Raw genomic sequence first — 11,206 nt, forward strand, 5'->3', positions numbered from 1 at the left:
CCTCCTAGCATCTCCATTGCCCCAGAGCGCCCTCCACCAATACCCAGAGTACTGCCAGCCTTGGCCATCTCCCCTCTGCTCACATCTCCCCGAGCCCCACTCTCCCCGTTTCTCTCCTTGCCTCTGGCCAGCTCCCCCCACCTCTGGGCTCTCTCCACCCCTTGCTGCTGGTGCCCCATGGCCAGGCACTCACTGGGGTGGTGTCTGGGACAGGTGGCAGCACACAGTCCCACCCCCTCAGCTCTGCCTGTGCCCCTCACTGACATCCCGCAGCACCCCACAGCCCTTCCAGGAGGTTTCTTCCCCTGGCACCATTGTGGCAGGACCCACCTCTGCGCCCAGTCCTGGTGCTTAGCACTTGCCCGGCCAGGAGGGCCAGGAGCAGGCAGAGAAGGGCCCCAGGATGATGCAGATGATGACAGGCACTGAGACTCTCCCGCTGCCAGTCAGACGGCTCTGGGAGTTCACACCCAGCAAGGAGCCCCTTCCATCCAGCTGTGGGTCACAGCCTGGCCCCGGGGATACCCAGCCCCGGGGGGGACAAGTTACCTGCTTGGGGTGGGAATGCTGCCGTCCTGGGTGTAGCTGCAGAAGAGGCAAAGGAGAGCTGGGCTGAGAGGGTGGTTGTGCGGGTCCCGGGAGCCTCCTCCCCAACACACCCTGTGTGTGTGTCTGGAGATGCCCCTGACACATCCCCCCCAAATTGCCCCTCCTGTAGTGCTAGAAAGGGAGGCCGGGACAGGGCCCAGCGCCTCTGCTCTGGGCGGCAGGCAGGAAGGCACAGGCAGCCCAGGGGATAGCCCTGGGGCTGCAGGGCCCCACGGCAGTGGCCGGAGGACGTCCAGATCCACCGAGGCTGCTCCGCACTTGACCAGCCTCCTGCACTCCACAGGAATGTTCCTTCTCTTGGGAGGTCAGGGCCCATGCCAGGACCAAGTGGGTGTAAGGCTTTCCCCAGCTCCCTGCCAAGACCCGAGCAAGGGGTCCCAGCCCTGCCACTCACCTGAGCAGCGCACGGCAGCATCTTCCTTATGCCGACAAGCACCGCTGTCCCCAGGACGGGCCCAGCAGTCCTGCAGAGACAGCTCTGTCCCCCGGCACTCCACCTGCTCCAGCCAGATAGGGCCCATCCCCATCCCAAACGCAGCCTCATGCAGGGCAGACACCGCGGGGCCACAGCCCAGCTGCCTGCATGCCACCTCAGCATCCCGCATGTCCCAGGAATCGTCGCACACCGTCCCCCAAGAGCCACGGTGCCAGACCTCCACTCTGCCCGAGCACCTGTCCTCGCCTCCCACTGCACGAATCTTCTCCCTGGCTGGAGAAGGCAAAGACTTCCCATGGCACTGAGAGAGCAGGCAGAGCCCTGCCAGACAAGAAGGGTACACAGGGGAGCAGCTCCCTACCTGTGCAGCTCGTGGAGTTGGGGCACGGGGCCAACGGGTCGGGGGCATTTCTGGGCGTCCCCCTGAAGAAGGAAACACTGTGGTGAAGGGGCTGGTTCAGGGGATGGTGCAGAAGAGAGCAGGGCTGAGCTCTGCTTGCCCTCCCTGTGCCATCTTGGTCACGGCAGCAACCGAACCCTGGTCATTCAGGGGACACACAGGACTGTGGGGAGACCCTGACTGCTCAGCCCCAAAAGGCCCCTGGTTCAGAGAGCAGCAGGAGGGTGTCCATGGAGGGGAGGCTCTTCTGAACCCTGTCTGGTCTCTTCTGAGACCTCACCTGGAGATGCCTCCTCCCGCAGGTGCTGCTGGCAGCCTGGGTGGCAACTGCTGCTGGACGTGGGTGGCTGTGGTCACGTTTGTGCCACCAGCAGCAGAAGGGTCTGACATGGCAAGGAAAAGCCCTTCCAAGCTCTTTCTCTGTGTTTGGCCGTGCCCACCAGGGAGCAGGAGCTGGGGTGACAGTGGTGCCCAGGTGGCTCTGAGTTACCATTGCAGGTGATGTGGATCTCATCTCGCAGGTCTTCACATGACTGCGGGTTCCAGGGAGTGGAGGGACACTGCCAGAAGGAGCTGGTTTTCTCCCCACACTGCACGTTATCCAGCCAGGCAGGGCCAGACACCCTGCCGTAGGGCAGGCGTGTTTCCAGGGATCCTCCATCCCCGCAGCCCAGCTCCTTGCATGCCAGCGACACCGTGTCAAGAGTCATCGAGTTGGAGCAAATGCTCCCCCATGTCCCGTTGTAGAAAACCTGCAGGCGCCCGAGCAGCCGTCGCTGTTCTCCAGCCTCAGGGCCACGAACTCTGCAGGAAAGGCACCAAGGGGGAACAGGCTGGTGTGGGGCTGTGGGAGCCAGGACACCTCTGCACCCCCCAGGCCCTCAGGCGGGCAGGGGCAGGGCCAGCACGTCCCCCTTGCACCCAGGGGCAGAGAGAAGTCCCTGACGGACAGACACCCCTGCCCTTCCCGCTAACCTCGGGGACTGCTGAGCTCCCCAGGGACCCCCAGTGGGACTGAGGGTGCCCGTGCATGGGTGTCCACAGGACGGGCTCGGGCAGGAGCTCAGAGGCAGTCAGGGACAGCCTTGGCCATGCCCGGCTCTCCTTGTGTCCTGGCCTCCCCAGGAACCAGGCTCCCACCACAGGTCCCGGCACACACCTGAGCAGATGACTCCCGCGTCCTCTTTGTGCCCGCAGTCGTGCTGCCCCCAGGGCCCAGCAGGGCAGTCCCAGAGAGCAGCTTCGGCCCCAGAGCAGTTCACGCCATCCAGCCAGATCTGGCCGGAGCCTTCCCCAAACCGAGCAGAGCCAGCCGCCTCCACCGCCCCTCCACAGCCCAGCTGGTGGCAAACGACGGCGGCATCAGACAGGTCCCAGCCATCGTCACACACAGTCCCCCAGGTGCCCTGGTAGTACAGCTCCACTCTCCCAGCACAGCGCCCGTCCCGTTCACCAGCCGGACCCGCCGGCTCCCTGTAGTGGGTAGAAAGCCCAGTTGCTGTCAGGGCCTGGCTGCCCACCCACCCCGTCACCTGGGGGGCCCATGCAGTGCCGCTCACCCCAGCAAATGACTCCCACGTCTTCCGCAACCCCTGCTGCCGGTGCACTCTCAGGCAGGGAGGTGTTGCAGAGGGCCAGGTTGGCCTCGTGCCCTGCGCACCGGACCCCTCGCAGCCCCACGGGGCCCGTCCCTCGCTCAGGCTTTGGGGGGTTGTAGGCTGTCCCTGCCTCTCCGCACCGCAGCTGCCGGCACACCACACTGGCCTCCTGCATGTCCCACTCATCATCCAGAACTCTGCCCCACATCCCATGCTGGAAGATCTCCACTCGTCCGTCGCACCGGCTCCCTCCGCCCACCAGCCGCAGGGATGCAAAGCCGGCTGAGCCTGGGGACAACAGAGATACCACAGCCATCGGCGGCACTGGGGAGCAGGGCATCCTTCAGGGAGCAGGGCGAGGGGGGATTTTCTGACCAAACAGGACAGATTGAGCCTTTTGCTGACGAGAAGTGAGGGCAAAGCCCGGGTCCTCTCTGCAGCTCACACCCAGGTCTGCTGCTGCTGGGAGCACCCAGGCAGCTCCTGCCTGGCTGGTGGGATGAGGCTCTGCAGGGCTCTCTGCGGGGATGCGATGTGGTTGTCTGCAGCCAGAGGGATGGAGCAGAGCCCTGCAGCCCTGTCCTGGGCTCGTCCCACAGTATGAGAACAGAGGAGCCTAGGCCTGGTGGTGGCGCTGGGGCTAAGGCACTGCCCTGGGGGTAGATGCTTGCCTCCATTCAGTGCTCAGCTCTCCAAAGCAGAGTGGTCAGTCTGAGCAGGCAAAGCCCTCCAGATGGCTCCTGGGGATGCCAGGGTTTCTCCAGGGAGAACTTCAGCCTGGTACTGCCATGGGACCCCTGCTTTGGGTGGCCGTGTCACACACAAAGGGCAGATGGAGTTAATGCAGCATTTTTCCGGCACTCACCTGAGCAAATGACAGCAGCAGTGTTCCCGTCAGAGCATGGTGAGGCCCCCAGGGTGATCACTGGGCACTGTGCCAGGTGGGCTTCAGTGCCGTCACAGTGGAAGGAGTCTCTCCAGACAGGGCCAGTCTCTCTCCCAAAATGCTCTCCTCCAGGAATGGCCTCAGCAAACCCACAGTTGAGTTGATGACAGAGAACGTGGGCATCCGAGAGATCCCAGCGGGAGGCACAGAGGGTCCCCCAGGTCCCCAGCACCTGGACCTCCACTTCCCCGCACACGCTGTGCTGCCGTTCACCAGCCTGAACCCTGTGTACTCGGGGACAGAGGAGGAGGAGAGAGGGTGGATTTGGTGCTCTTTGTACCCTCAGGAGCTGGGGGAGAGGCCAGAGGGACAGCATGCCTTTCTCCTCCTTCTCACTATTTTCATGCTGCAGACAATGCCATCATCCCTCCTGTCCCCACACCCAGCCTAGCACATTCCTTGCTCTGTCCCCAACCCTGGCACAGCCCCCGTGTCCCTGAGTCCTTACGTGTGCAGGTGACAACAGCGCTGTTCGCGTGGGTGCAGGCTGCTCCCTGGAGGACCCTCTGAGGCAGGAGATGAGGAGGGATTCATTCCCCACACACTGCAGCTCTCTGTCCCACGTGGCACTGATCCCTTCTCCAAAGTGAGCTGCCTCAGCGACAGGCAGGGCTCTGCCGCACTGCAAGCTCCCTGCAGACCATGTCAGCAGCTTTGGCACCAAAGTGTGAAGCACAGACAGTTTTCCACTGGTCCCATCATGGATCTCCACACGTCCTGAGCAGCGGCTCTTCCCTTCCACCAGACGGACAAATCCTGGAAGAAACCCAAACAACTGGCAGTTCCCAGAGTCCTCTGGCAGTTAAATGCCCACATCCTGCATCACCTCCAAGCAAGCTGTGACCAAATGCTGCCCATTGCACATCCCAGAGGAAGCTGTTGGGGGAGTGTTGGTGACACAAACACATCCAGGCCCCCTGCACCCCTTCTCTACACCATCACAGCACTCGAGGGTATGTGTCTGTTGCAGACTCACAGCCACAGGTACTGCTCAGACAAATTGCTCTCACACAAGGTCCCCTGTGCTGCCCGGCATGGTTCCCCCAGCACCACAGTGGTGGGAGCAGTTCAGGTCCAGGAGAAGTGGCCCAGATGATACTGACTGCTGCAGCCTGCTCAGCCCCTGCAGAGCTTTAGGCCAGGCAGGACCATCACCCTGAGGCAACCAGAAGCGCACCCTGATCCCAGGGCTGTTCCTGAGGATTGGGAGGTTCCTTTTAGGTGGGAGATGTCACAGAGCACAGAAATGGTTATCATGGCTGGAGCCTTTCCAGACCCCTCCGATACCTGTTTGGAGGGGGTGTCCTCAGCCAGGGACACACTGCTCTGCCTGGAGGTGCACAGGTCCAAAGCCAATGGCCGGACAGAGGGCTGGAGACTTGCATGACCCCCTGGCCTCACGCTTACTCAGAGGGTAACAGCACGCACTGATGAGGATCAGGATGTGCTGCAAAGCCCCAGTGTCATGGGGCAGTGTGAGGAGCCATGGGCAGGCAGGAGAGATTGGGACAGTGGGTCAGTGCTGCCTGCACAGGGTCATGTCCCGCAGGGCTGTCACAGCCCCAGGGATTTCCCACTGCCAGCCTGTGAGTGTGCTGATGTGGGAGGGAGCAGCCAGGGTCAAGCAGCCACCAAGCCCTGAGGCCTCGCACTGTTTGACCACACAGCTGAGCTCTTGGGACAGGCAGTGAAGGGCTTTGTGGCCACCCTGCTCCTTTGCCCAGGGCCCAGCACTCATCCTTTCTGAAAAGCCCTTCAGTTCAGTCAAGGTACTCATATCTGTGAGGGGGAATAACCCAGCGTGACCAGCCATCTCATGCCAGTCCTCTAAGACCTGGGGTGCTAAGCAAGTCCCACCTGGTGTTTCCAGCAAAGGGACCCTCAGCATTGTTGCTGGGAACTGGCAGAATGGGTGGAGGTTGATGAAGCCCAATGGACACCCTGGGTCAGGGATGGAGGATTCATCTGCAGCCCAAGACACCGAGGCGGGGCTGAGACACTCTGGCAGAGTTAGTTCACCTCGGGGGTAGGCTCCCCTGGCCTTTCCCTGGGAATCAGTTATATCAGCAATGACAGTCCCAGCTTGGCAGTGTGCTTGGCCACACTGGACCCAGCTCCAGCATCTGCTTGTTGCTCCCTGAGGGCACAGCCAGGTCCCTTCCCCCGTCCCAGCCCCAAAGCTAGGCAAAAGACTGACCCTTACCTGAACACGTCACTCCAGCATCCTCACCATGACACAGTTATTTTTACCCATCCTGCGTGTTTGCAGTCAGACAGGGCAGACTCGGTGCCATTACAGACAACGTCATCCATCCAAATGGGGCCAGATCCTTGCCCAAAGTGTCGCGTACTGAGTGAGCTCCAACAGCAGACCCACAGTCCAGCTGCTTACAAACCACTGCCGCATCATTCATACTCCAGTAGTCATCACACACGGTCCCCCACTGGCCCCTGTGTTTCACCTCCACTCTCCCAGCACAGCGCTGCCACCATTCGCCAGCCTCACCTCCGCAGCACCTTTGAACATCAACATGGGGCGGGTCAGGAGAGTGCCAAGCCCAGCACTGCAGGTCTGGGGGAACCCCTACCTGGGCCAAGTCAGAGGTAATGGGCTGGGAGCCCACTCCCCTCTTAGGCTGTCCCCAGTGCAGTGTGGGGGTCCTTCTGGGCATCACATGCCATCCCACTGCACAAGGCACCTCTTTCTACCCAATGGCCACATGCCCCCACCATATCTGCCCAGCCCTGCACTGGGCACCGTTCCTCCCAGCCCAGCACCCCCTCAACAGCCCTGTGTACTCGGGCCTGCAGCTTCCTGTGCAAACCACCTGCCCACCACCATCCAAACGCACCCATGGCTTTTTGAGTTCCCAGGGAGCACCGAGACAAATCCGAGGGTTCCCCAGCCCATGTCCTCTCCTCGCCCTTGGCGTCAGTCTCTCTGTGGGGTACACACTGCCCTCATGGGGTCAGGGCTCCCCTGGAACAAGGGGGCAGTGAGCAGCACACAAACCCTCCAGGCTACCCCAGAGGTTGGCAGTGCTCTGGGGATCTCTGGGGGCTGCCATCACCAGCTAGGCCACCACTGGCTCCAGAGGCACAGTGCTGGGCAACAGGAGGTCCCAAAAGGGTACCCCACGAGAGGTGTCTATGAATGCAGCCAGGGACAGGCTGCCCTAAGCACTGGAGCCCTGGAAAAGGAGATACTCTCTCCCACCCGCATGGGCACAGGGAAAGGCACAGGCTCCATGGACTTGAGCCCCTTCTGCCCCTCATCTCAGTAGCACCTGCAAAGAAACCCCATTCCCAGGCGGATCCTGATGACCACCCTGGTAGCCCCTGGCCCTGGGCTGTGGGACAAGGCAGTCAGCACTTACCCTGCACAGCTGTACCCAGAGCAGCAGCACAGCATCTGAGGGGACAGGATCCCTCTCGGCCCATCCTGAGCCTCCTGCCCCTGCCAGCACATCCCTGCTGCGCCACACTCCCTGCCAGAGTTCCTCGCGACTCATGGGGACAATGATGACGAGAGGGCAATATATCTCTGCAGATGCCAGCCCAGCTACAGGAGGAGCCAATCAAAGCAGCAGCACCTTTTTAGACATTATCGGGAGCTATCTCCCCTCCGACACAGCCCAGCCCTCCAATGAACTTCTCCAGCGCCATTCATGACCATATATGAGGGATGGCTCCACTGCAGGTGTCACGTCACTGTGGTGGCGGTGCGTCACAGGACAGGGCCGGCTGTAGTGGGGGAAAATGGATTTTTCATGCCTTGAACCCTGCTGTGTGGACCAGGAGCACTGAGCATCTCCTATACCGGGCACATCCAACAGCCCAAGGTGCGAGTGTCCAGCTGTCCCCGTGCCATGGGAACCACAGGGCTGGGACTGCACCAGGAGCTGTGTCAGGAAGGGAAGGAAAGCCCCTGCCCCTGCTTCAGATCCTGCTGTGCTGGGAAGCAGCTGGGAAAGGGCCCTAGCTCAGGCCAGAGCCCCATCCCAGGAGTGCTGGCTCAGCCGTTCCTCCCTGGAGAGCCCCATCGAAGGTCCCTTGAAATGAGCTGGAGCTGGGACATGTCCCTGCCCTGGCAGCTGACACGCAGCCCAGAGGCTCAGATGTATCCCTGCCTCTTGACATGTCACCGAGGGGCCGTTATTCCCCGGGTGGCTCGGGAGCTGCAGCCTGCAGGTGCACAAACCACAGCCCACGTGGCTCGCAGCACTCTCCGTGCTCCCCCCACAGCGCCCGGGCAGGAAGCCTGTGGTTTCCTCTGGCACCGTGCCCAGGCACATCCCTGCGGTGCCCCGAGCCACCCCCCCCGACTGCTCCAGCCAGGGCTGCAGGGCTGCTCCTTCGCCTTGCAGACACAGGGCAGGCAGATCCCGTTCCCTGTCTTGCCCTTCTGATGGGGCACACGGCTGCTCTGCACCGAGTCCCACAGCCATGGGGTGTCATCTGTGACGTTACCTCACACCCTCCTACGGCCACTGCTGTGTGTCATGGGTTATACTGATGGTGACCTCACACTCCTACTGCAACGCTGTGTGCTCATGAGTTACACTGTCACACGTGTGTGTGCAGTGTATGGACTGCTGCTGCTAACATGGTTCTTCCAAAAAGCCATGTTTGGTTGTGGTCTAAATATTGACTTGGTGACATCAGAAGCACCTACACAAACTATGTGCCAGCTTCTGCCCTATCAGCTACTCAGGCACCAGCGACATCACAAGCTCATACACAGCTATGTGCATGCTCCTGGCCTATCTGCTATCAGCCACAGGTGATGCCATAGCATCTACAGCTGATATTGGCCTGCTCCTGGCCTATCCTTTATTCAGACACCAATCACCTCAAAACCACCTGCAGAAACTGTGGGCCTGCTCCTGCCCTATCAGCTACTCAGGCAGCAGTGACAGAAGCACCTACACATGCCATGGGCCTACTCCAGGCCTGTGAGCTACTCAGGCATGAGTGACCTCAGAAGCACAGACACAAGCCATGGGCCTGCTCCTGCCTATCAGCTTCTCAGGCACCAGTGACCTCACAACCTACACATACCTGTATTAACCCCAGCCAGCACCCACACAGTCGCTCGCTCACTATTTCACTAAATAGAAAGTTAATTCTATCCCAGCTAAAACCAGTATGTGCAGATGCCTGCTCCTGCCCTATCAGCTACTCAGGCACCAGTGACCTCACAGGAACCTATACACCCGTTTGCCATGTCCTTGCTGTTGAGGTACTCTGCCTCCGGTGACCTCACAAGCACCTGTAAGGGCCATGCTCCTGATCGAGGTATCAGCTATTCAGCAAGAGTGACATCACAAGTACATACCCAAGCCATGTGTCTCCCTCCTCCCTATCAGCTACTCAGGCACCAGTGACCTGACCACCACATATCCACCTACTTGCTATCTGCTCACCTATGAGATATCAAGGCACAAGTGACCTCACAAGCTCCAACACAAGCCATGTGCATGCTCTTGGCCTATCAGCTACTCAGGCATCAGCAATCTCACAACACTTCCACAGGCCATGTGCCAGCTCCCAGCCTATGATCTCTCAGGCACCAGTGACCTCACAAGCACATACCAACCTATTTGCTCTGTGCTCGTGTGGTGGGGCGACCCCATGTGGCAGCCCCCACCCAGTCACTTGCTCACTCCCCACCTGTGGGATGGGGGAGGGAACTGGAAGGGCAAAAGCCAGGAAAAAAGTCTCATGGGTCAAGATAAAGACAGTTTAATAAGTGGAGAAGTAATCACTCACAGCAGGAGATTGATGCCAAGCCAGTCTCTGAGCAAAGAACACACACCCTCCCCAGTTTTACTGCTGACCATGATGTCATAGTGTGGAATATCCCTTTGGTTCGCTGGGGTCAGCTGTCCTGGCTTTGTCCCCTCCCAGCCTTCTCGCTGTGGGGGCGAGTGAGAAAGAGAGAAGCCTTGACGCTGTGCAAGCACTGCTCAGCAATAGCTCCAATGTCAGTGTGTTCTCAACACTGTTTTGGCCACCAAGGCAAAGCACAGCACCATAGGGGCTGCTAACAAGAAAATTAACTCCGTCCCAGCCACACCCAGTACAATCTCCACCCCTTCTTCCACACCAGTTGCATCCTGCTCAGGTCCTACAGTATTCAATACAAATGTACATTACATCCACCACCCCACCCCCTTCCCCATCCTTTCACATGACATACACACAGCACACTGGCTTTGGCTGGTGTGGCTCAGGTGGACCTGGACAAGTGCCAGCACACTCCTGACTTCTCCCCTCACTCACTCAGCCAGAGCTTTTTGAAACATTCCATCAGGTTATCAACCTAAGGACAAGGAAATCTAAATAGCACACTCTGCACCGCACAGTGGTCTTGCAGGTAGCTGTGAGATCCCCCACCCCATGGGGAAAGGGAGTTCCCCACTACCACCCTGCCTCTGTTTGGCACCTCAAATCCACTTTGCAGTTCATGGGCTCACTGGCTGTTTCTTCTGGTTCACGTGGTCTTTTTTGAGATCCTCTTTGGGTCTTTTCCATATGGTCCCCATGCGCATATTCTTCTGAAGTTGGCATTTTGTCCTGGTTTTCCATGTTGCAGACAGCATTGCCTGTGTCTTGCAGCACCAGAAAGCTCAGAGGCTGCCCCAGTAACCCTGCGTGGCCATCCTGCTGAGCTGGTCTGGGATGTTGGGGCCTCCTAGGCCACTTCCCAGGATTGGGCTCTTCTTTGTCTGTTAACAGGATTTGTGTGGAGGGCCCTTGGTGGCCTCCTGGGAGGGGGTCGCAGCCCTCAGGCATGTTCCCACTGCCTTGAAGTTCCCCCCACAACATGTCTGGGCTTCTTCTGCAGCCTGGTAAAGTGGGGGACCTCGACCCACCCTTGTAATTTTTTTTATTCACATTTAAACTCTAATTCTTCATTCATTAGCTCTTATTAAAGAAGGCTTTCTCCATTTTATACCTATGTGATAATGGCTATATATATTTAATTTTCTGGCTTTATAAATGTTTTTATATAAATAAAAATAATATATATATAAATGTATACATCATACATGTATAGAGGTATATATATTTAAAATACCGTATATATTATAAATAAATAAAAGTATATTTATACATATTTGTACACTCACACATATATTTCTAAAAATGTATATATTGTAATACAGGTATATATTTTTATATCTGAGCACTTCCTTGTCCAAAGCAGGCAG

The 11,206-nt window shown here is 58.7% G+C and overlaps 1 protein-coding gene and 1 pseudogene across 1 annotated transcript; one reads left to right on the forward strand and one right to left on the reverse strand.

Annotated features, from left to right (window-relative positions):
- Positions 1 to 1,097: 1,097 nt before the first annotated feature.
- LOC127025943 (scavenger receptor cysteine-rich type 1 protein M130-like) lies at positions 1,098 to 3,359 on the reverse strand (the record flags this gene model as incomplete). The annotated part of the gene is given in 6 exon segments (XM_050911097.1): positions 1,098 to 1,318; positions 1,936 to 2,205; positions 2,208 to 2,249; positions 2,605 to 2,889; positions 2,892 to 2,943; positions 3,201 to 3,359. Coding segments are annotated over 6 exon segments (1,029 nt in total), but the record flags the coding sequence as incomplete, so codon positions are not given.
- Positions 3,360 to 6,520: 3,161 nt separating this feature from the next.
- Positions 6,521 to 11,206, forward strand: part of LOC127025944 (scavenger receptor cysteine-rich type 1 protein M130-like) — a 23,688-nt pseudogene continuing 19,002 nt past the window's right edge.

Source organism: Gymnogyps californianus, chromosome 26, assembly GCF_018139145.2.
Source record: "Gymnogyps californianus isolate 813 chromosome 26, ASM1813914v2, whole genome shotgun sequence".
Taxonomy (NCBI): Eukaryota; Metazoa; Chordata; class Aves; order Accipitriformes; family Cathartidae; genus Gymnogyps; species Gymnogyps californianus.